The sequence below is a fragment of the Ylistrum balloti genome, unplaced genomic scaffold (assembly GCF_031769215.1).
Source record: "Ylistrum balloti isolate Yb309-2 unplaced genomic scaffold, AGI_CSIRO_Ybal_v1 Utg370758, whole genome shotgun sequence".
NCBI classification, from domain to species: Eukaryota; Metazoa; Mollusca; class Bivalvia; order Pectinida; family Pectinidae; genus Ylistrum; species Ylistrum balloti.
The window spans coordinates 1,095,153-1,122,852 of NW_026782445.1; the positions used below are offsets into that span (position 1 = coordinate 1,095,153).

General features: G+C 36.7%; 1 protein-coding gene across 1 annotated transcript; it reads left to right on the forward strand.

The window, feature by feature from the left end:
• Positions 1-984: 984 nt before the first annotated feature.
• LOC132558113 (acetylcholinesterase-like) lies at positions 985-27,700 on the forward strand. The gene is made up of 3 exons (XM_060222642.1): positions 985-2,522; positions 17,875-18,068; positions 27,561-27,700. Exons 1-3 carry the CDS (start codon positions 985-987, stop codon positions 27,698-27,700), a joined length of 1,872 nt encoding a protein of 623 aa, XP_060078625.1.

Sequence of the window (27,700 nt, forward strand, 5' to 3'; positions counted from 1 at the left end):
GATCAAGGATGGTAATCATGGGGTACATAAATGAAAAATGAGGACAGTAAATTGATTAAAGTTATCCTCAGGGATCTTCTAACGGTACAAATACTCAGTGAATATTGAAATATCAAATATTCAATCGACAACTTTCATTCCTATTCCAGTTTGAAATTATTAATCTTATTTTCTCTTCAAGAGACGTAATGTTTCTTTATCAAAATACAGTAGATAAAAGGAAACCGGTATTATCGTGATTGTGGTGACCATCGCCTCATTTAGACCCCTACATGGCTCCAGCACAAAGTACAAAGGAAGCCAACTCATAGAAATTACTATGCCCATAGCTGTCTATTTGACGATATGAATGGCTGATACAAATATTTAAAAAGACGTCCACGCTTGTGAAAATATTTGTTTTTACAGTGTTTGTAAGACAGTTTTCTATCTACCGGCTAGTCGTCTACTTACCACTGAATCAGATTTTCGGTTTAATGATAAAGGCCCAGATATGTGACGATTCGTATTTCATTAACCATATTTGGAAAAGTGTCTCCTGACTAATCGAAAAACAGTTGATAAAGCGATGCATTTGGTTTCGTAATGCGATTATATAATCAGGTTTGATTGCATACTATTTGATATTGGAGATGTATTCTATTAATTTTCCCGCAGTTCTAGATGCTTTTAACCCCTAAATGACCTCTTAAAAGAACATATATACGTATGTGCATCAGCAGTTGTTTCAAAGTAATATTGTTTTGTACTTATGTTCATGGGTTAAATGTATCAGATATCGGTGAATACAACTTTTCTTTGGTAGATAAATCCTAAAATCAACCTTACGTAAAGTCAGTAATTGTATATAATATTTTTAATACTGTACGTGGTTTATATAAGCTTATGCTTCAGATATCGGCTCATAATAACATCATTGTTTTGTATTGTTATTCAAGAACTGTTGATCATTCTTTCAGACACAACGACATACACACTGATGTCATGGGAAAAGTATCACCGATATCTGTGCTGACGTCATTCGTGTATGTGTTGGTGTCCTTACCGTACGCGTTGACCCAGAGTCTGGTTGTGGAGACTGACAAAGGGCTAGTGAAGGGAAAGCGCATTCAGGTGCATCATGGGAAACAGGTGGATGTATTTTACGGAATACCGTACGCCAAGCCCCCATTAGGGAGGTATCGTTTCCGGCACCCGCAACCAAATGACCCATGGGATGGTGTGCTCAACGCCACAACGCGACCAAACGCGTGTATGCAAGGCTTCGATGTTGTTTTTCCGGGTTTCAATGGATCAAATCAATGGAACCCCAACACACCCACAAGTGAGGACTGTTTATACCTAAATGTATGGCGGCCAGTCAGTAAATCAAACGACCCAAAACCAAGAGCGGTGATGGTGTGGATCTATGGGGGCTCGTTCCTCAGTGGCTCCTCTTCTCTTGACATTTACGACGCGAAATTCCTAGCAGCGGAAGAAAACGTAGTCGTTGTATCTATGCAATACAGAGTTGGCTCCCTTGGATTCTTGTCCTTTGATCATCTAGACGCTCCTGGTAATGCTGGCGTTATGGACCAGTCTATGGCGTTAGATTGGGTTCAAAGAAACGTACATCATTTCGGCGGAAGTACGTACAATATCACTCTGTTTGGAGAAAGCTCGGGCGCTGCTAGCGTCGGCATGCATCTTCTTTCACCAATCAGTCGGGGCAAGTTCGACAGGGCTATCTTGCAAAGCGGCGGACCAACAGCGCCTTGGGCTACCCTTACTCAAAGCGAGTCGACCAGAAGGAGTCACGTATTCGCGGGAGCCATGAATTGTACACGCAACAGCATTCCGGAAATACTGTTGTGTTTGCGGGATCGGCCGGCGGCTGACTTCCCTACGAAAGAGTATGATACAGACATCGTGAGGGGAATTTCTCAGTTCCCCTTTGTACCAGTAATAGACGGAATCTTCTTAACGGAATCCCCAGAACAATCATTCAGACGACAAAATTTTAAGAAAGTACCAATATTAGTTGGATCAAATTCTAACGAAGGAACATGGCTCCTTCCGTATTACAATATAAACCTGTTTAGTCTAAAACAGGAAAGCAATCTTAAACGTCGTCAGTTCGTCATGGCGATCGACGATATGTTTGATTATTACCCTCAATTTCCAAAGAAAATCAATTCGTATGGAAAAGACGCCATTTTATTTCAATATACACCTTGGAAGGATCCCAATAGCAAATCAATGAATCGAGATCGGATTGAACAGGCGATCGGGGACGTGAACTTCGTGTGCCCCGTCGTCGAGTTAGCTCAGACTTATGCCATGGCAAATATGAGTGTGTACTATTACGAATTCGCCCACCGATCCTCAAAACAGTTCTGGCCTAATTGGATGGGTGTCATGCACGGGGATGAGATATTTTTCGCGTTTGGTGATCCACTTATCAATTATAAAAACTACAGTAATCTAGAAAAACGATTGGCAAGAAAGATGATGAAATACTGGGCCAACTTCGCTAAGTCTGGGTAAGTATTGTCAGATAATTATACATCAGCGATTTTATTAATTTCATTCATATCCTCGATGTTTTTTTTTGGTAATGACTTATTTATCTATTTCATATGTTTATTTACTTGACGGAGGGAGTGAGTTGTTTGATTCGATTTATATACCTCGGAGGTAATGGATAGTTGGTAACGTTCCATCATTTCTTTTTTCCTGCTTTCATGTGTTTCACTACAGGCCTGAACTGTCCCTGTTGTGTTCTCTATATCCTGTTTGTATCACTACAGGCCTCAAATGTCCCTGTTGTGTTCTGTATATCCTGTTTGTATTGTTACAGGCCTGAACTGTCCCTGTTGTGTTCTGTATATCCTGTTTGTATTGTTACATTCCTGAAATGCCCCAGGTGTGTTCTGTATATCCTGTTTGTATTGTTACAGGCCTGAAATGTCCCTGTTGTGTTCTGTATATCCTGTTTGTATTGTTACAGGCCTGAAATGACCCAGGTGTGTTCTGTATATCCTGTTTGTATTGTTACAGGCCTGAAATGTCCCTGTTGTGTTCTGTATATCCTGTTTGTATTGTTACAGGCCTGAAATGTCCCTGTTGTGTTCTGTATATCCTGTCTGTATTGTTACAGGCCTGGAATGTCCCTGTTGTGTTCTGTATATCCTGTTTGTATTGTTACAGGCCTGAAATGTCCCTGTTGTGTTCTGTATATCCTGTTTGTATTGTTACATTCCTGAAATGCCCCTGGTCTGTTCTCTATATCCTGTTTGTATTGTTACAGGCCTGAAATGTCCCTGTTGTGTTCTGTATATCCTGTTTGTATTGTTACAGGCCTGAAATGTCCCTGTTGTGTTCTCTATATCCTGTTTGTATTGTTACAGGCCTGAAATGTCCCTGTTGTGTTCTGTATATCCTGTTTGTATTGTTACAGGCCTGAAATGTCCCTGTTGTGTTCTGTATATCCTGTTTGTATTGTTACAGGCCTGAAATGTCCCTGTTGTGTTCTGTATATCCTGTTTGTATTGTTACATTCCTGAAATGCCCCTGGTCTGTTCTCTATATCCTGTTTGTATTGTTACAGGCCTGAAATGCCCCTGTTGTGTTCTGTATATCCTGTTTGTATTGTTACAGGCCTGAAATGCCCCTGTTGTGTTCTGTATATCCTGTTTGTATTGTTACAGGCCTGAAATGTCCCTGTTGTGCTCTGTATATCCTGTTTGTATCTTATTTTCGTTAGGCCTACTAGTATTGTTACGGATCGAACGTGTTCCTTTTTTCTTCAATATATTCAGCTTGTTTTTTACGACATAAGTCGTCTTTTTTTGTAAACACATCAACAGAAAAAAGGCCATAAAGTAATTCTGTTCTATAGTCGATAAAATAAAGATAAAATTTGTCCTTTAAAACAGTTTGGCAGGTTAAATATCACCGAAAAAAACATGGCTGACTAATGATATTATGTATTATTTAAGTAATGCCAACTTTTATTCTGAAATTAGGACAAAGGTATTGAAGGAACCGATAGCTTCTAACACATCAAACTGCATACCATACAAAGATGTAGAAGGTCTATCACCCGCTGTCTTCGTTTACTATTATCAGTGGTAAACATGTTTTCCGTCTGCAGTAGGCATCCTTTAAAGAATTCGTAAATAGAATGGCCAAGTGCTTGCAAATCGAATATATAGCTATACTTAAGAAAACTGTAGGTTGGAGAAGCAGAAATGTTGCTGTTTAAAACGGACATCTAAAGCCATGTAGCCACTGTGATGTCATGGTTGTAACTGGGAGATAATATCTACATCAAAGTGGCCAACACGATTACTGGGCCAGTTAATTAGATTCGCATAATAATAATAATAATAACCAAATAAATAAAACCAAACAAACAAACAAAATATTTGTACTGAACACATTATTGATTATAAAACCATATTGATTCGAACATCTTTTTTTTAAATTTTGATTAATTTGAAAAAAAAAAAAAAAATGTTATTGCGTGATAATGTACAAAACAGATCGAGCGCTAGCTATCACAACTTGTCAATGTCCTCTCTATATTTCAAGTAAACATGATTTCAGAAACAAGACTGAATATAGGATGAAATAATACAACTAACGACTTTCTAACAAAACCAAAATACACAAGGTACAACTGCTGGGTAGTTCTATATACATTTATTAGCTGAATTTAGACAAATAATTCTCGATAGAATGAGGTAATACCAACATCACATTAAAACACTATGGAATGTTATAACCGAAATTGTAATAATGTAGTCTAATTCCTACAAAACCAGATTTTTAAATGCACCGTGAAAAAAGGAGGGTTCAATGAAGAGGTAGAGAAAATGACGAATTTATTGTTGTAAAAGGACATGTATGGATTGAAATGCAAATTTAATCAATTATCTTGATAAATATTTGCTGTTCACATTAAGAAAATATTCTTCATACTGCACGCGCGTGTCACGAAATCTGTTTGTAAGTGTAAGAGACATAGATCTGAAGTAGTCCCTAGTTAAATCTATACAAGTAAATACCTACTATAACTGGCTAAAAGCAAAACTTATTATGATCAAATGTTTGGCGATCAGAAACTGTTAAGGACTTTCCAGCAAACTGCAGCGTCTTCAACCAACCATGATCATCATCAGATTCGAAATAAGGCTGATCGAGAGTATTTACATAAGGGCAGTGTCACCTTCCTCATACCATCTTATAAATAGTCTTAGCCCTGCAGTAGTAAACAGGTGCCTAAAACAATCAACAGCCTAGTTATCACGTGATAAGCTGTTTTATGTTTTGTTTGAACGTTTTGATGACCATGTAAGATAAAATTATTATGAAAATATCGATCAGGTGAGTTGGCCACACTGATGGGACAGGAGCGTTTTCAGCAATACTTCAATCCCTACCGTTGTTTTTCCTTTCTTCATTATTTTTTTCTGTTCCATGTTTTTCGTTCTTGTTATCTATTCTGAACCTCCACATATGACCTTGGCGAGGACGATAAATCCTGTAAAGATAAGCATAAAAAGTACATAACGTTGTATGTTAGTATTTAGCATTTCATGTATACGTATATTACAAATTATAGTTTGATGAAGGAAACAAGACAGAAGCCAATATAAATGTATTTGATATAGCGTCAAAAGTCTGCAGTTACTATATACAGTGTTGTATAGATAAACTAGTATACTCTTCTCTCCGTAATTATATCAATTTAATGAATAAATGTTATGACTACATATGTATATCATGACGCAATGTTACCTGTCATAAAAATTAAGACGTGACATGCTGGCCAGAGTGTGGTTAGTGTGGTTTAGTACGAATAAAAATAGAAGACTCAGTAAATGACGAGTAAGCCATAATGTAAATGATGTACCGCTTTAAAAACAATGCTGAAGATTTAATTTGAATTGTCAACATTTATCGATATTTTGGATTTCGTCAAAATCTGTCGAAACCTTTAAAATAAGTCAACATTAACTACAAGCCCGTTGGTCAGTAGCTGTAATGAGTGTAGAATAAGATGGTGTGATAAAGGCGTTACTCTGATAGCGTCATCTGCTGATGTCTCTGTACTTTTTCTTTCTTAATTTCCGTGATTCAATAGCTGATAAAACTGGTCAGATCTGATAGTAAAGGTCAGTGAAAATTAATTGTTAACAATAATACTTTCAACGAATATCTAACACCCGAAATATGCCAATCTCGTCAGTTTAACCATCTGTTACTGAAAAGCAATCAGGTTTTGTGATTTTTATTTAATTGTTCGAGTATTGGAATTGTAAGTCACGAGATATCTTAATTTACATGTAAATTATAAATAATTAAGTAAACAAGAAATATACCAAAAACAAAGCGCCTTCGGTTCTGTAACCAGAACTTAAGTTAATGTTACCACTGAATAATAACAGTTTAATTGATAGATAACCAGATGACGATGCAGATTGTGGCTTAGAAATAAGAGATAAATGCGGAAATTAAAACAAAAATGTTACCATACAGCGAGGGGAGGAAAGTTGCGAAAATAATCATCGCCAGACTTACGTCACTTATGACGTCATTAGACGGACACGTGCGCCGCGGGAACGTTGTTTGCCAAGAAATTTTCACGTGCCAGCTTTCGCATAAAAATGCTAGAACATGTGGCCACGAATATGTTTATACAATCTTCAAAAAACTGATCCGAAGAAGACAACGTTTGATTTTACAAGTATGTATATACAAGTGTGTGGTGATAACGGCGACTGGCTCTACAATTCTGTAAAAATCTTCTCTGTTTGTATACAAACTCATAACAAAATATTAAAACGGCAATCAGCAGACGACAGCTAACGTAAACCATCTTGATTATAGTTTTCATACCAGATTTCCGTCTCGTTAAGTATGGATCCAGATCTCAGCAATTTCAAAAACAGGTTTAATAGAAGAAAATCGAGAGCTACACCCATGTCTTGGGCTGACCTACAGCAAGCTATTTTGTAAACAGTTGTAAGTAAGACGTCAACACGAGCTTCATACTCTTGACAGCGTCTTCAAAATGCATATCTGATCTATAGTGACTCCAAAAGAAAAGAAAATTTAACATTGGCTATAGCAAAGTACAGTGTATACATCATTCTTACGGCTGTTACAGTCAGGTATCGAAACGACTCAGCGAATCTAATCTGTGTTCTGTTTCACAAATGATTACATGGACATCAACAGAGAGGTTATTCAATAAACGATAAATGGTCAGAGAAATACCGAGTTTGATGGCTTGGGAATAACGCTGCGGTAGGCATCCTCGGCAAAGCTCATTATATGACTGAAGTGGAAAGCTTAAAGAATGCAGTTTCTTTGTGCAGACAACTGTCAAACACGTCTTAAATACATTACGATGTTCAAAACAGCACATGGTCCATTAAAACATGTTAAACTCCCTTGAAAGACTTGTGTCAAAACTGTCTGTATTATCAACACTCTACAAATGAGTTTAAGGGTGTTACATGGAGGGTAAGGTCATCCTGTCAAACCTTTCTCCAAACCCGTCCCTTCGCTGTTCCATCGAAAATATTCCAATTTAGTTATTGAACCAATTTGGATAAATTCAATTTTCTATGGACACATAGCAGTTCTGTCCCGTTATAAAGATAAGTCAGTGAATATTGGAGTCACCGAGCTATTGTTTAAATATAGCTACAGTCCCGTCCCAAATACCGAGCATACTGACCAACATTGACAGGTGTTGGGTGACGTTACACTGTTTATAATCTATGGTAACATTGACATGTGTTGGGTGACGTTACACTGTTTATAATCTATGGTAACATTGACATGTGTTGGGTGACGTTACACTGTTTATAATCTATGGTAACATTGACATGTGTTGGGTGACGTTACACTGTTTATAATCTATGGTAACATTGACATATGTTGGGTGACGTTACACTGTTTATAATCTATGGTAACATTGACATGTGTTGGGTGACGTTACACAGTTTATAATCTATGGTAACATTGACATGTGTTGGGTGACGTTACACAGTTTATAATCTATGGTAACATTGACATGTGTTGGGTGACGTTACACAGTTTATAATCTATGGTAACATTGACATGTGTTGGGTGACGTTACACAGTTTATAATCTATGGTAATATTGACATGTGTTGGGTGACGTTACACAGTTTATAATCTATGGTAACATTGACATGTGTTGGGTGACGTTAGACAGTTTATAATCTATGGTAACATTGACATGTGTTGGGTGACGTTACACACTTTATAATCTATGGTAACATTGACATGTGTTGGGTGACGTTACACAGTTTATTATCTATGGTAACATTGACATGTGTTAGGTGACGTTACACTCTTTATAATCTATGGTAACATTGACATGTGTTGGGTGACGTTAGACAGTTTATAATCTATGGTAACATTGACATGTGTTGGGTGACGTTACACAGTTTATAATCTATGGTAACATTGACATGTGTTGGGTGACGTTACACAGTTTATAATCTATGGTAACATTGACATGTGTTGGGTGACGTTACACTGTTTATAGTCTGGTAACATTGACATGTGTTGGGTGACGTTACACTGTTTATAATCTATGGTAACATTGACACGTGTTGGGTAACATTGACATGTGTTGGGTGACGTTAGACAGTTTATGATCTATGGTAACATTGACATGTGTTGGGTGACGTTAGACAGTTTATGATCTATGGTAACATTGACATGTGTTGGGTGACGTTACACTGTTTATAATCTATGGTAACATTGACATGTGTTGGGTGACGTTACACTCTTTATAATCTATGGTAACATTGACATGTGTTGGGTGACGTTACACAGTTTATAATCTATGGTAACATTGACATGTGTTGGGTGACGTTACACTGTTTATAATCTATGGTAACATTGACATGTGTTGGGTGACGTTAGACAGTTTATAATCTATGGTAATATTGACATGTGTTGGGTGACGTTAGACAGTTTATAGTCTGGTAACATTGACATGTGTTGGGTGACGTTACACTGTTTATAATCTATGGTAACATTGACATGTGTTGGGTGACGTTACACAGTTTATAATCTATGGTAACATTGACATGTGTTGGGTGACGTTACACTGTTTATAATCTATGGTAACATTGACATGTGTTGGGTGACGTTACACAGTTTATAATCTATGGTAACATTGACATGTGTTGGGTGACGTTACACTGTTTATAATCTATGGTAACATTGACATATGTTGGGTGACGTTACACTGTTTATAATCTATGGTAACATTGACATGTGTTGGGTGACGTTACACAGTTTATAATCTATGGTAACATTGACATGTGTTGGGTGACGTTACACTGTTTATTATCTATGGTAACATTGACATGTGTTGGTGACGTTACACAGTTTATAATCTATGGTAACATTGACACGTGTTGGGTGAGTGACGTTAGACAGTTTATTATCTATGGTAACATTGACATGTGTTGGTGACGTTACACAGTTTATAATCTATGGTAACATTGACATGTGTTGGTGACGTTACACAGTTTATAATCTATGGTAACATTGACACGTGTTGGGTGAGTGACGTTAGACAGTTTATTATCTATGGTAACATTGACATGTGTTGGTGACGTTACACAGTTTATAATCTATGGTAACATTGACATGTGTTGGGTGACGTTACACATGTTTTAGTCTGTGTCTCGAGTATGGTGCTGAACAAAGATTATATAGAGGACGTTCTCACTTGTAAATTAAGCTATATGCTGCCAGTAAAGAATACACCGTGATGTAAGTATATAGAATGATTGTCTGACAATCTGTCCGTGTCGGTGTTGGTTGCCAAGGATAAAATCAGTTTGTGTATAAATAGGTTTATGACACGAAGGACTTGCGTCATTTGATACCATTAATTTGTTGTGACGTCAGTATATAATGGATACAGTGTTGTGATATACGGCGCCACATTGAAATTAATAAACGCGGTAATCAGGTTATCTATTGGTTATCTTCACTGGACTACTTTTTATCTTCACTGATCTATTTTCTGTCTTTACCAAACCACTTTGTTACTTATTTTATAGTTACCCTGTTATTCAACTATAAAACAGGAACTGCTTACAAAAGACAAGTTAATAAGACCTTTCAATAAAACAACAATGAGAACCAAATAACTAACTCAACTCATACAGCTGTGCTTTCCCCCTAGGACTTATCAATGATTCCGCATCATACAGTTGTTTCGTCCCTCTAGGACTTATCAATGATGCCGCTTCATACAGCTTTTTCGTCCCTCTAGGACTTATCAATGACTCCGCATCATACAGCTGTTTCGTCCCTCTAGGATTTCAATAATAACACATCATACAGCTGTTTCGCCCGTCTAGGACTCGTCAGTGGTGCTTAAGGTATACACTTTGAAACCTAAAAGGCGACTGAGGTAAAAACAAAGGATTCATATCCAAAACGAGATGGGGGATGTATTGGCCCCAACATGAGTTCCGATAGTCAATGATTTCAAAACGACATCAAATACATGTGTATGTAATTTTGTTTAATTGTTTATAAGCACTACTGCTTCAGTACCAGTCTTAAAAGAACTTATTTATAGTAACGGTTGAAAGATTGGTTGTGTATTACTGATTCTGATTGGCTGATAATTTGAGTGAAGCGACGGGTGATTACCTGTTTCTCTGATGAGCTGACTCTTTGGATTCAAGTAGTTTAAGGATTAAAGTAAAACTAGTAGATATTATCTCCTGAAGATATCCGGTATTTTATAAATTACTAGTTTTCTATTTCATTCAAAATTTCGGGAACAAACTAGAAAGAGGGATGAGGTTTGAATCGTTTCTCGTGAAGCCCTCTACCTGCTGTGTTGATTAGCATAACAAAACCAGCAACTGACGCCCTTTCTATTACCCCCAACGGCAATGTAAATGCATCATTTAATGTGCTTTTAAATTTTAATCCAAAGAGATTATGTTTGTGACATTTTAATGAACCATATGTATATCCTGACTCGACTTTTGATTAGCGCGGGTGTTCCTGTTCGTCAGAACCGCTACACTGTAACCAATCTCACGGGTCGAGGCTGTGTGGTAGAGATAGGCAACACACATGCTAGAACCATTTGTTTCCCAGGTAATTGGTTTATATACAAGACAGAGGCACACATCTCTACCTCAGACATGCTCTGTGTGTTTCTACAGTTCTAAAGCTCGAACACGGATATATTTATTCACTATTTTAATCAGTAAATCTTTTTAATGACCATTATGTAGGCATCTCTGTCTAATGTAGTCGTTTTGGTGCCGTAGATGGTGTGTTCTCTGCACAATTGTCTAATCTCACTTACATTTTGGTATTATATATATCTGTCTGATGATATTACATATAGACGTAATAGTACATTATGGTTTTATTGTGAGTCATTAACCAACAGCAGAAAGAGATAAGAAAATCTTTCTTCTTTCTTTCTTCTTTCACATTATTTACTATGTATAAATTTTCACATTATTTACTCTGTATAAATTTTCACATTATTTACTATGTATAAATTTTCACATTATTTACTATGTATAAATTTTCACCTTTTGTACTATGTATAAATTTTCACATTTTGTACTCTGTATAAATTTACGCATTATTTACGATGTATTCATTTACACTTTAATCCATTAAAACACGTTATACACTTTGTATTAATTTGCACATTATCAACTTGTATTCATTCGGAGCTGAATATGTTTTGCTGACCTCCAACAACATTATAGCCATAAACACGATACAATATGAAAATATGATACTGTTTCCTCTACCATACCATTCCCGACATAAGCACTATCATTTCCATACAAACAAATATTTTCACTATTTATGACATCATTTTCTAGTTTAAAATGAGCTGTTTTAAACTGGTGATCACACTTTTTCAATATCCACGTGATCTTTTGACCGACACGAGTTGGTTTCCTTTGGTAGTTCGGTTACCAGGACTGGTAAGACACTTCCAATCACGTCCTTCAATGTCGACCCAAGATGTCGTGTTAAAAAATATTTTACTGTTAATCACCATGATTGTATATATCCTCCTGGCTCGTAATAAAAGAATCCTCTGGATTAACTGATTATCAAAGTCTTTTAAGAAATATTATTAATTCTGATTGTTAAATAGCTTTTGTGTGCCATCAACATTACATGGAGTTTACATGTCTCACTTTGTTCCTTAAACAAGAACCAATTCCTCATCACGATTCCTTTGGAACATTTCTTGACAAGAAGGCTAGGCCATATTTGTAAATATATTCTCCTATGCGATATGAAGGATTGTACACAAGTGAATGGCACCTTTAAATAACAACAATATTTCCTACCTTAACAATGGCATATCAATTCAAAGGTATTTAGAATTAGATAAAGTACTGCAAATTATAGATCTAAACGACTAAGGTAACTGCAACGTCGAAATAATCTCATTATTGTGATATATGTTTGCTTGATACTTCCTCAATTCTGTCTTAGAGAACGTGAAATTTCTTTGATTATCGTAACGCTTTCTTCGGAGTCAACTATCCCATCCTTCCGAAAGATGTGACGTTATTTTGTATCATTTCAAACCGCCAAATCTTTGTTCATACAGTGTTTCTTGTCTGCCTTTTCCAGCTCGAATGTCGAATTAATCGTTGATGTTTCACATTATTTAATTTATTGTTTGTATTTTGCACATAAGGCCGATGCAGGGAGATTTGTTTGTACATAAAAATCTTTTACAAAACCTTTTACAATGACAGACTGTTTCAATACATACAGAATTATTGCTGATGTGTGATGGAAACCTGCCCATCATACAACAGTCGTTCCAAAGTGTCTTACAACACATATATGAAAAATAAGTACCTGCGACTCGTATAGGAAGGCGTTTAATTGAAATGTAATTTCATCATTTGTTTCCCGTGTATTTACCTTTGTGCAATTTTCATTTTCAATGGTTGGTAAAGTTCTGCTGGCGCGAGGTGAAGGTCATCCCAAACTTTAATAGTTCAGATGTTCGTTTGATAACCTGTCATGTCAGTCAGATAGTATACGACCCCAAGTGTACGGAACAGACATTACATTTTTTTGCATTAGTGTGAGATCTCATCGTTTCACCTCAAGGTTTTATTTCATTTTATTAGTATATTGTCTATTCAGGTACCAAGTCATGGAAATCTACCACGTAAAACAGGCAAGATGTATATCACACATAACTGTTCTATTTATGTAATAAGGTGGTCCTTCTGACACTCACATCCATCTTCCACACACTTAGGTAGCACGCCAGAACAATATTACTATATATATATATAATACGTGATTGCTTTGATGAATGATAACTATTCCGTTGTTTATTTTCTAGACATGTTTCACAATTTGTAATTTAAAAAACCAGAAACCGTTTTGTTACTTAACTTTTGTTGTGACACAGGTGTACTAACACTAAAATTTCCATCGGTCCAATAGTGACGTCACAGAGTCCCCAAAGAAAGAGAACATTGCCAATTTTGCTGGTTTTTAAAGGTTGCAAAACATCTAAGTTATGTAATAAGAAAATACAATTCACCAATGGATCCATAAATTGAAAAAAAATGAAAAATATAAGTCCTTTTACAATAAAGATTAGTCATTCATGTAGCCATCTGTTTTTGTAGCTTCAAATGCAGTTATCGTAATATCAAGCCATCCCTAGTCCAGATGCCCCACTGTCAAGTCATCCTTATTTACCCGATGATATAACCACCCCAAGTGTCCAAGCATCCCCAGTCCAGATGCCCCACTGTCAAGTCATCCTTATTTACCCGATGATATAACCACCCCAAGTGTCCAAGCATCCCTAGTCCAGATGCCCCACTGTCAAGTCATCCTTATTTACCCGATGATATAACCACCCCAAGTGTCCAAGCATCCCTAGTCCAGTTATCCCATTATCTAGTCACCTCCGGTGCATCTGTTCGACTATCCAGCCACCTCCAGTTCAATTATTCAACTTTAGTCATCTCCAGTCCAGTTGCCATATTATCAAACCATCTCTAGGTAGCTCATCATCTAGCCACTCCAGTTAAATCAACCCACCATCCAGTCATCTCCAGTCCCTTGTCCCAATATCCAGCTATCTCCACTTGTCCCACTATCCAGTCATCCCCAGTCCACTTGTCCACTATCCAGCCATCACCAGTCCACTTGTCCCACTATCCAGTCATCTCCAGTCCACTTGTCCACTATCCAGCCACCTCCAGTCCACTTGTCCCACTATCCAGTCATCTCCAGTCCACTTGTCCCACTATCTAGCCATCTCCAGTCCACTTGTCCCACTATCCGGCCATCTCCAGTCCACTTGTCCCACTATCCAGTCATCTCCAGTCCACTTGTCCCACTATCTAGCCATCTCCACTCCACTTGTCCCACTATCCGGCTATCTCCAGTCCACTTGTCCCACTATCTAGCCATCTCCAGTCCACTTGTCCCACTATCTAGCCATCTCCAGTCCACTTGTCCCACTATCCAGTCATATCCAGTCAACTTGTCCCACTATCCAGTCATCTCCAGTCCACTTGTCCCACTATCAAGCCATCTCCAGTCCACTTGTCCCACTATCCAGTCATCTCAATCCACTTCTCCCACTATCTAGTCATCTCCAGTCCACATGTCCCACTATCCAGCCATCTCCAGTTCACTTGTCCCACTATCCAGCCATCTCCAGTCCACTTGTCCCACTATCCAGCCATCTCCACTCAGCTTGTCCCAATATCCAGTCATCTCCAGTCCACTTGTCCCACTATCTAGCCATCTCCAGTCCACTTGTCCCACTATCCGGCCATCTCCAGTCCACTTGTCCCACTATCCAGTCATCTCCAGTCCACTTGTCCCACTATCTAGCCATCTCCACTCCACTTGTCCCACTATCCGGCTATCTCCAGTCCACTTGTCCCACTATCTAGCCATCTCCAGTCCACTTGTCCCACTATCTAGCCATCTCCAGTCCACTTGTCCCACTATCCAGTCATATCCAGTCAACTTGTCCCACTATCCAGTCATCTCCAGTCCACTTGTCCCACTATCAAGCCATCTCCAGTCCACTTGTCCCACTATCCAGTCATCTCAATCCACTTCTCCCACTATCTAGTCATCTCCAGTCCACATGTCCCACTATCCAGCCATCTCCAGTTCACTTGTCCCACTATCCAGCCATCTCCAGTCCACTTGTCCCACTATCCAGCCATCTCCACTCAGCTTGTCCCAATATCCAGCTATCTCCAGTCCACTTGTCCCACTATCCAGCCGTCTCCAATCAGCTTGTCCCAATATCCAGCTATCTCCAGTCCACTTGTTCCACTATCCGGCTATCTCCAGTCCACTTGTCCCACTATCTAGCCATCTCAACTCAGCTTGTCCCAATATTCAGTCATCTCCAGTCCACTTGTCCCACTATCCGGCTATCTCAAGTCCACTTGTCCCACTATCCGGCTATCTCCAGTCCACTTGTCCCACTATCAAGTCATCTCCAGTCCTCTTCTCCCAATATCCAGCTATCTCAAGTCCACTTCTCCCACTATCTAGTCATCTCAAGTCCACTTCTCCCACTATCTAGTCATCTCCAGTCCACATGTCCCACTATCCAGCCATCTCCAGTTCACTTGTCCCACTATCCAGCCATCTCCAGTCCACTTGTCCCACTATCCAGCCATCTCCAGTCCACTTGTCCCACTATCCAGCTATCTCATGTCCACTTGTCCCACTATCCAGCCATCTCCACTCCACTTGCCCCACTATCCAGCTATCTCAAGTCCACTTGTCCCATTATCCAGCCATCTCCACTCCACTTGTCCCACTATCCAGCCATCTCCACTCCACTTGTCCCACTATCCAGCTATCTCCAGTCCTTTGTCTCACTATCCTGTCATCCCCAGTCCAATTATTCAACTTTTCAGCCATCTCCAGTCCAATTGTCCTATTATCCATCCAGCACTAGTTCATTTTATTCGACCATCCAGCCATCCCCAGTCCAAGTATGCCATATCTAGTCAGAACCAGTCCAGGTGCTGTACTACCCAGCCACCCATGTCCAGTTTGTCCGAATGTTTTCCTATGTACGGATATTCCGGTGTTACTCTTATACGCTTATGGAGAATGTAGATTTTGGAATAGATTTCCTGATGTGGAATGTCTTATTCGATGTCGAAACGATAAATCTATATCCGCCGGTGATTTTACCTTGGACTGGTGTTACCATACTTAACACATAAGGGGGTATTAAGTAGCTATGTAATGTCTTTTCTATATATCTTTGTATATATCGTTCTTCTCTCCCTCGTAAATGATTCGTTGATTGGTTTAAAACATATATTTTATTACACATGGCTGTGTTATCAATGATTGAAGTTATAGATATATTCTAAGGTCGTCACTCACCATCGTTCACATGATACCATCTGCGTTTTCTATAAAAATTGTACAGGAACAGTGATCTTAAAATACCCATTGATGAAAATAAACTTGAACTTGGAAACCGCTATATGTAAACGGCTGTTAACGCCCAGAATATTATGTAAACCTGTTTTTTATGGAAGATAGACTTCTATACATCCTGGCTTGTTGTTGGTGTTGGGCAGACATAATTATTGGCGGTGTTTCCCCTGTGTACCGTCACTTTTACACTCTAGCGTAACCACTGATTACCATTGTCGATCATATTAATCAACATAACATTTGTTTTTATTTTACATAATGAGATGAAATATTGTTGAACACTTTACCTCATGGTTTGTAGGATTATCCAAATGGTGAATTAAACATCTAAATTCAGGCTTGGAGACAGTAGGGCCAAATTATGAACTAAGTAGTATCAGCTGTTCTGCCATTCAAAATGATGCGGTTTCATTTATAATTGGATTTATAATTGGATTTACTGTATAATATATAAATGTTAATGACTATTAAAAGATGTTATTAACTAGTATAATTTTGGTACAATCTTCTGAAAAAGTTAACATCTTGAGGGTCACAATTTTAGTTACAACTTTTTTTCCTGCTTACGTTAACCTTTTTTAAAGTTCTGTGTTAGTAACTTTATTAATATTAACTGACATGTCGCTGGTGAAGTAGAAAACATTTAAATTTCCGGAACATTCGATCTTTACGGAGTAATTCGTTTTATCGAAATAATATTTCGTTTTTTCGAAATAATAATTCGTTTAAACGAAATATTATTTCGAAAAAACGAAATAAAATAAGTATGGAGCATGTCAGTTAACGGGCTCCGTAGATCTTATTCTCTCCATTTTCTTTTTTCATAAGGCAGGGTATGAATTATGAATTTCTGGACATGTTGCTTCTTGTTGTTTTGATATCATATGTTCCTCTAATTTTACTTTTTGTATCAATAAGTTCATGTCATGTATTTGTTATTTTGAGATGTTGGGGCTCGGGAAAACATTTTGTATTGAAGCTGGCTAAACAGATATGTTGATGTGATATGTTAGGGCTCGAGAAATATTCTGTATTGAAACTGGATGAACTGATATTGTTGTTGTGATATGTTAGGTGTAGGAAAAACATTTTGTATTGAAGCTGGATAAATTTACTATGTTGATGTGAAATGTTGGGGCATTTTTTCTGTATTTCTATCGCAATAGCAATAATTATTGAAAAAGATTTTTTTAACCAAGCCCTACATCCCCTTTCGATATTTTTTCAGCGTTATGAATTACAATACTAAAACATTCCACTTCCTGCTTGGTTTCAAACTTGTGGGATATGGAGACCTACGTTGAAAGTGCCAACTTGTCACATAAAATCTTTGTTTTTTTTACAGGGATCCCAATATAGAACCAAATCATCCGCCTTTAAAGGAGTGGCCGATTCACACACATACAGAACGGAAATACCTCCGCCTGGATACTCACTTAGTGAATAACCTGGACAAGTCCCAATCCGTCCGATCTGGGCCTAGGATAAAGCAGTGCGCTTTTTGGCGGGAATATCTACCAAAGCTGGTAACGGCGACAGGTACGTATGGGAGACTCTAAACATGTTCTTTGGATAGAAACTTCACACAAAGTCATACTGAAGAGGACAGTAATATCTACACAAGTTACGATAATTTCGGAAGCAAATTCACACAGATAAATTATAGAAATTAATATTGATCGTACAAAAGTTTGACTTAATCGTCATCCGACATGAACGATAACCATGATTCGTTGACAGGACGTAGTATTATACCCAAATAACCACTACTCATTGAAAGGACGTAGTGTTAGACCTTCCACTCATGACAGGAAGCAATACATGTATTAGACCCAAATACCTACCACACGTGACAGGAAGCAGTACATGTATTAGACCCAAATACCTAACACACGTGACAGGAAGCAGTACATGTATTAGACCCAAATACCTACCACACGTGACAGGAAACAGTACATGTATTAGACCCAAATACCTACCACACGTGACAGGAAGCAGTACATGTATTAGACCAAAATACCTACCACACGTGACAGGAAGCAGTACATGTATTAGACCAAAATACCTACCACACGTGACAGGAAGCAGTACATGTATTAGACCCAAATACCTACCACTCGTGACAGGAAGCAGTACATGTATTAGACCCAAATACCTACCACACGTGACAGGAAGCAGTACATGTATTAGACCCAAATACCTACCACTCGTGACAGGAAGCAGTACATGTATTAGACCCAAATACCTACCACTCGTGACAGGGCGTATGAGTAAACTCGATAAAATACCCAGGTCGTGTTATCTATTTTAGTCTCAGTCTCATTCTCTGTTGAAGGATGGGTTCCCGCATATTTGCTCGCAGTTACTCTTCCCCGTGAAGATGCAGGATAATTTCTCACAATTGAAAGTTCACTTTGTCTTAAAACTAACGTAAAGTGTTACTTATTCAATAACAAGTTTTGTCATGGAATCGCTTCTTATCAAACACTAGATTCATCTTTCCCGTGTATCGACATCCTTTGAATACTCGAACGTATCTTTTAACATAGAGTTATTCAATATAAGTCTTCATAGTGATTTCAACACTTTGGTTTGGCCTTACCGTGACCCAATAATATAATTGAGATCATCAGTATTTAATGAATATTTAATTTCATATACTACTTAGTCCACTGCCATAATACGGGTATCACACATACAGTGTGTGAGATCGCTGATTTAATTGGCCTAGATATCACGATATATTCCCTTTACAGTAACCAGACACGTGCTAGTGATACCAAATGTGTACTAGACAGCATGTATGCCAAGAAACTAAATATCGTTTGTCTATATTAAATCGACACGTAAATGTTGATTATTGAAATCAAATTAGGAAACATATTTCCTTGCTGTTGCGACCAGCTTTGGGGAAATCACGAGTTTCATTAACAGTCTGGTGTGATTTGGTCTTAATTGGACGTGTCCGTAAACATCAGCATTGTAAGACTTCTCTTCCCCTACCGACAATTTCTAGTGATTATCGAGTCCATTCTAGCACTACATGCCGGTATGGTGGGCTCAGTTGTCGGAGTGTTAGAAAACTTGTTTTCAAAAGAAAAGAAGGGTTTCTTTCCTAGCCTGAAGAAAGCAACATTGCGACAGGTGACATCTTTATTTGTAGGCAATGATTGTTTTGCTTTTAGAATGGGAAATTGTCATTCTAAAACGACACATAGTGACCACTGACTGACAGTTACCCATTATAAAGGATACAAACCTATGAGATCAAAAATACACAATCAATGTCGCAAGTATACACGCTTCAAGGATAAGGACAGAAACCTTATGTTTCAAATGAGTACTTAACGAAATTAATTTGGACCCAATATTACCACTTATATTACAATAGACTTCCTCAGCCAACGCAACATTATCTGAATCACGAAAGCCCACGTGTAGATACCTCCTTGTAAACCTAAACTTGAGGAGCTATCCCCCAGGAGTACAGCGTGCATCTGTTGTCAAACTTCATCAGAGAGATCGTTACAATTTGGCCGGAAATAGAATGACTACTAGGACACTTCGTAGACGCCACTCTCGACCATTGTTCTACTAAATATGACCATCTGGTAGAACGTTTTTAACTGACCGATTAGTGGTCACTTAATTAATGTGGCCTCTCATCTGACCATAAGACTTCCTGTATCCATGCTCAGGTCATCAATAGTCATATTAGATAGTGTTTGATTTAATAAACAGGACCTGAAGTTGTGTAACAGAGATACAGAGAGCTACCTTGTCGGAATATTGAGGCCCATTTACCCCGATCTTTTATCAAGTTTTCTTGGTGTGATTGTCTGCTATTGATAAGCTATCAGCGAGATCTAATGGCGACTGTATGTACGGGGACCTAGACGGATACTAAAAGTCACACTCCGTCAGGTCAGATGTTTCGTTTCGATTCGTTTTAGACAAACACAAATTCTCCATTTTATGATCTTTTGGGGGGTGCTTTATTAACAAAACATTACAAAAATTACATTACTGAAGAGGTTAATCAACAATAAGTCAATACAGAATTAACTAGGGTTAGTTATCAATTGTTTATTGTTGTCGAGTTGGACGTGAAACAACACAGAGGGCAGGAATCGAGAGGGCATGTTTGAGATTCTCTCAGTAACACGTACAACCAGGCGGAGATGAACTACATACACTATCACTCATCATTGTACTATCATTTTATTGTCAGCTTTCAACACTTAAATATTATCAAAGCTGCGTTCTTTGTGGCTGCTCAATTCTCTGTTGACTCTCGTCAAGATCAATGTTTTGGTTTATATCAACACGGAAAAATACATGATGGAAAATCCAAACTTAGTCGTACTACATGTCGCTCACGCCGATATTACGGTGATAAAGGAATAGAGTACTTACGTCTCACAAGGTTGACTATGCTCTAAACGTCTCGGCTGTGAATGTCATGTGCAATCACGTGATATAACCCCGACATACAGACATAGCAACTTGTTACAGCAAGATTTATTGTATGTTGTATGCATTGTTTATGAGCCAAATCCGATCAGGAATAATCTGGTGATAATATATAGTTAGATTTTTTTACTTCAAACGATTCTCACCGATACATAATGATTATATTTTTATTCTAGTTTACTGGAAGTCCGCCCAACATTTTCCAAGGTTAAATGGTAACGCTTTATACCAAATTTAAAGCTCTTATCGTTTTACCAGTTTTCCCATGAATATCTAAAGTTCACGAATTACAGATTTACTTGTAGGATCAAACAGAAACGTTTCCTTACCTTAATGAACAAGGTTTCAGTGTTTCAATTTTGTATAATTTGTAACGATATCATCAGTTTTAAGCACCTGTCTGATAAACTCTCTATTATCTATTTCGATAGTCCTCCGCACTTAAAGTGCGTTATCTCAATTCAAAATGTGTTATCTCAATTCAAACTGTGCTATCTCAGTTAAAAATGTGTTATCTCAATTAAAAATTCGTTATCTCATTTCAAAACGTGTTATCTCAATCCAAAATGCTTATAACTCAATGACAATGTCCTACATGTAAACTGAAATACATTAAATTCAATGATATTGTCCTACAGGTAAAAAAGATACACATTAATTGCAATTATATTGCCCTTTAGATAGGCTAATAAAAGTGCATAATACTCAATGATACTACCATTCGGGTAAAAGTTAAGTACACAAAACTCAATGATATTGTCCTACAGGTAAACACAAATGATATAAAACTCAATGATAATGTCCTACAGGTAAACACAAATGATATAAAACTCAATGATATTGTCCTACAGGTAAACACAAATGATATAAAACTCAATGATATTGTCCTACAGGTAAACACAAATGATATAAAACTCAATGATATTGTCTTACAAAACTCAATGATATTGTCCTACAGGTAAACACAAATGATATAAAACTCAATGATATTGTCTTACAAAACTCAATGATATTGTCCTACAGGTAAACACAAATTATATAAAACTCAATGATATTGTCCTACAGGTAAACACAAATGATATAAAACTCAATGATATTGTCCTACAAAACTCAATGATATTGTCCTACAGGTAAACATAAATGATATAAATCTCAATGGTATTGTCCTATATAAAAAGGGCGTACATAAAACCCAACGTATTGCCTTACAGGTAAAAATAAAGTGCATCAATGTTAATTATATTGCCATTCAGATAAATGACAAACATTAGTTTTGATTATATTTCCCTTTAGGTTAGATGAAATACGTATAATTTGATGATATTACCTTAGCGGTAATAATGAAATTAACTAATACAAATCAAGTATAGTATCCTAAAGGTGAAAAAAACAAATAAAAGAAAACTCGAAGATATTGTATAATATGCAGTATGACATTAATGATTATTTTCATTAAGTAACAAACATCGACTTTACATTAAAGTTATTAAGTGACCTTTTTATATATCATAGCTGACTAGACCTTTTGTTTTAAGTCAAATTGTGTAGAGAAAGTAATTTCACTGCAACGTGTGTTATGAATAGAAAATTACTTCAATCGATACAGAATACAAAGTTTGATATTTACAACAATTAAGTCCTCTCAGCACTCACTAGTCGTATCAGAAATATATACAAAACAGAAGTCTGTTAACTACTAGAAATGTAAATCTCTACAGCACAGACGCTGACCTTATGTGACTTCTGCCTCCATTAGACATACATCAAACAGGACACCGACCCCAGTGTTAGTACGCCGCCAGATCTCCACAGATTACTACCTATCAGTGAAATCCAGGCAAGCTTGACAATATCTGAAGACGGGCTGGTATGCACTCTTGGAGTGTAAATATGCATTTCAAGATATTAATTTAGATTTGTCATACACATTGTTTTCCTCAAAAATGCCGGTAACACTGCAGTAAATGTTTTTTCTGTGCAGAAACATCAGGAGGATCTGGAAAACCGCTGATACCATGATAATGTATATCACGAAACCATATATCATGCATTTTAAAAACAGCACGAGATTCCTCTATCGATGTTGATGCAGCGTTCTCATTAGAAAGTATTTTATCTTAATTAAGAAAAAAACAAGAACGAGTTATCTTAATTAAGAATAATAAAAATGATGTGTTTGGAACACACTCACAGTATCCAAATCAGTTTCACCAATTATATGTTGGATGAGTTCAAAACCAAGTGGCAAACTGATGTTATCACCTTTTATCACATAACTGGTCTGTTGTGTTATGTCAAACAGCCATCTCACATGACACCGGTATAAATAACACTATTGCGACTCCATAACTAAGTCTCGTCTTGATGACGTCACCTAATTGTCTCGGTAACAAAAAACCTGCTGCCCGCGTCGAAAATAGTTTTCGCTTATTTTCAGAAAAACGAATTACATGACATGAATCTTACACTTGTGCAAATGCAATATAAAGTTAATAAAAATAAATTTGAAATGGCACTCACCTAAATGCTCGTGACATATATATTCAACTTGTTATGTCATTCCATGTTACATCGACACTCATTTATGAACATCTATCTCTAACCCTGTTTGTATACCAATATAACCTGAGAAGTGCTTTGATTGACGTTTTTTATATAACGTTTTATCAATAGTCATCCATACCCCATATCTTTCGTCATTCGTTAGTATATTTTAGTATAGAGAAGATGCATATTGATCTGGTCATATGTACCTTTTTTTCTTAAATCAGACTATATGTGATCCATACCTGTAGACCTTCAACAACTTTGCATCCCTTTTACTAAACCCGTTCTCGTGATGCTTTCTATACTGTCACTGATTCTCCCAGCATAATCTCATCACAGATCTGTATAAACTCTACATTAAGATCTATACCTTTTTAATTTTATATATAGTACCTCCAAGAAAGAAAAGGAAATCCTTATGGAAATATTGATCCATAATGTGTTTTTCAGTCTACAAAGATTGATGTACAAACCGGGTATAGAAAAGATTCTAGGTTACCGAGGTTTACATTGTATGAATACGTCGTATAATAATCATATATGGTTTTGTATGCGCATAGTGCATTACGTAACTAATATGTTTTGTACTTGGTGGTTTGGATGAAACTAAATATATTCAAGGTCTTTTCGCCCCTATAAGGCATAACCATTGAGCATGATTGTAGTTCTCCGCCATTTTGATCATAATTTTATAAGAATTATTCCTGTATAACCCATTTACTAAAAAAAAGGGGGAAAAATATAGGTGAGTCAGTTACCACAGCAATAATTCAGGGCGAAAAGACCTGGGGAGTAAAAAAAAAAGAAGAAAAACCTGCAGTTCATAAAGGCATGTCACGTGACTCTCCCGAACCTATTGAATACTGTATTCCATACGTAAATCAATTGTATATGTTACCGATGTTGATTTCCTTATGGATATATTAGTTATTGTGTTTAAGACACACCAGAGTGACAGTAGATTCGGGAGTGATACGGTCTACATATACAATAACAAGTGTTACTTACTAAACTGTTTGTTTGTTGCTGTTAGAAATCGTTTGTTTTTGCGAGAGTTTTTTTTTTTTTTTTTTTTACTTCGCGCGATATTTGCAGTTTGCTGAACGTTGACTAATAAACCACCTGAAAAAGGATTACAGGTAACAGTTTTACAATATTTCATATTTTGTTTGCTTTTTTTGACGCTGTTTCTAGCATGGGATATGTCGCTAGGAAGGCTGTCTCCATTTAATCTGAACTAAAAACATTTCTTATATATTGTTTAGTCAGTACTTTGTATTATGTATCTAAAACTATCATTGCTAAAAGTCACAGAGCACGACTACATATCTAATGATTAAAATACTTGTTAATTCGTTTTGAATAGAAATTAATGTTTACCATTAAGTGTATTACTAATATAAACGTGAATGTACAAACAATTAATAGTTACTTGGTTTTAAGCGTTAATTGACCTCTCCAGCTAGCTTCTGATATTTCTTTCGATCACCACGGATTTCCTCCATGGGCTTCTATGTGTAACATTTTAGGCTCTGAGTATCACTGACGAGTCCGAAAGGGACGAAACAGCTGTGTGATGAAGTTTAATCTATTGCTTTGCTTTACTGACATGGTATTAAATGGTGAATTGACTTGTGTGACATCTGTACAATTGAGTACAAGGCCACAAAAATCAGTAATAGTATTTTGTGTTTTTGTTAGTTTATATTCATATATTGTATATAAAAATATCTGTAGCTTACCATTGTTATATTAATTGTACCTACCCTGTACTATGGCATGCTTAACACCGTCATGTCTCGTGACTATTTAACCACTAACACAATTAAACATGATGTGTCACATATACTCCTCACAGCTCTCGACACAGTCATTCGCTACGTCAATTGGTTACTCACGTGGTTAATATCCGAAGTATGCGTATTCTAACCTTCGGTTTGGCAATAGAATTGGAAAAGAAAAGGTAAATGACGTCACATGAGAAGGTCTCACGTGATAGTGCGCGTAATTCCAATGACACTACAGTTATCCTAGTGCCAATACCTGAAACTTTGCTAAATAAACGTCTTGAAACTTTGTGGAGATCTGATAACAACTGATAGTGTGTATAATCATCTAACACACCACGCCGTAATACTGTCCTCATATATCAATGGCCATCACCTGGTGATTATTTAAACTTACACAAACATCTCAATAACGTATTAGTGATCTACAGGAATTGTATTCAGACGTAACCTGCTGTCTGCTCTAACACAGAAGTGAGATAATCAAGATAAAGAGAGATTCTGCTCCGATAGATAAGGATAAAACATTGCTGAAGACATTTCCTTTTTCACAACATCCTCTATAAATGCAAACGTTTTCTGTTTAATTAGAGGATTTTCCAAGGCCAATTACTTACATGAATTTTTGTTAGACAATCACTCTTATATGAAATGCTAATAAAAAGCGTATAAACCTTTCGCTGTGTCGAACATCTATCCGAAGGAAACGAAAATTTACAATGATCATTTTATACAAATAATCTATCAACAATATGTGATTTACTTTGATATAACTTGTATTATGGTAGGGATCGTGTTTGACATTACCAGGAAATATAATGATTGATATAAAGTAAATCAGCATCACAACAGGTGCTTGATATGGTAATGAATTGTGAATGTATAGGAAAGTATATGTAATTAACGCAATAGAATACTGTGTAGTGTTACGTTACGAGTAAACCTTTAGCATAGACTTCAAAATATCGACGGTTCAAATGAAGCACACCCTTTACGTGTCAATGAGATGTGACTGAATCAAATAACGCTTAATATGTTTTGTCGATGGCATTCCAAATGTATTCAAAATATGTTTAATTCAGTGGAACAAGCTATTTTTTATTTGAGTTCAAATTTTGCTACATAATTTTCGATGAAAATGATATTTTTACTGGTGAATAACATCTAATTTTATTTTATCCAAATATTTTATGAACTGTTATTTGGACAATCATTGATTTTCAGCAGAGATACTTGTACAAATTTGATTGATACTTTTTTATGTTGCACCATTTTTAACTTTGGTTCATTTCACGTAAAACGCATCGCCATTGGATGACCATGTTAATTACTTAAAGTGTTTTTTAAATGTTAATTGGTGAGTTCTCTGCTTTATACTCCACATAGAAATCTAGAATAGAGATCAATTAATTACAATTGATTTAGTAAAACTGAAGATAACTGAATACATACTTAATACTTGTCTGACTCAACACTTGTTTAGAATTTCAGTGCTGTTAGGTTGTTTACCCGTTAACATAGTGTATAGTATACGCAGCTTAAAGTGGAAAATGATCCCAATGTTTATCGGATTGGTCCAAATCTTTGAAATAGAAAGTAATGAGCAGAATCAGACACCATCTTGATCGATTTTATTTTGTACAACTATCTTAATGTATTACCTGGAAGAAAAATGGCCGCCAATTATTTATCAGAAAATGTTCCCTTCTCTAAAGCTATCTATGTTTACATATCCTTTTATACTATTCATAATTTAAACGTGTGTTTTAAAACAATACAGTTGGACTTTTAACTAATACTTTCAGTGCATCGAAGAAGAGAGGAAATTACAAGTCACCTTAAAACGTTTAAGTCCATTACGATAAAGCGATGTTGAGATATGCCTAGGCGACTTATCTATATCTTTTCTATCGATAGATGATTTAGTGTCATTGGCACATAGAAACATTGGCACTCGTCATGAAAAAAAAAGCTTTAATGGACAGATACAAACACAAACCTGTAACTTGTGTAACCGTTTATCATATTTCGCAACGTAGGTACACAATCATTATTACTAGTAACTTGTGCAAAATGTATGTTCAGAAATTTTAATCTGGATAGAGGGGAGAGTTAAGGTTATTCATTATCAAATATTTGTTGTAATCAGGATTTACGTTTCAGCGGACAACTATCTTGATCTCACTGGTCAGTACATAAATGCTGTTTTGTTTTTACTTTTCAGCTGACATGTCGGAGTTGGAAAAACAATGGAAGGTTCAATTTTCTGAATGGAGCAATAAATATATTGTGGACTGGAAAAACCAGTTTGACAGTTTTAAAAGAGACTACGAACAACGAAACCAAGAATGTGATCGGAATTAA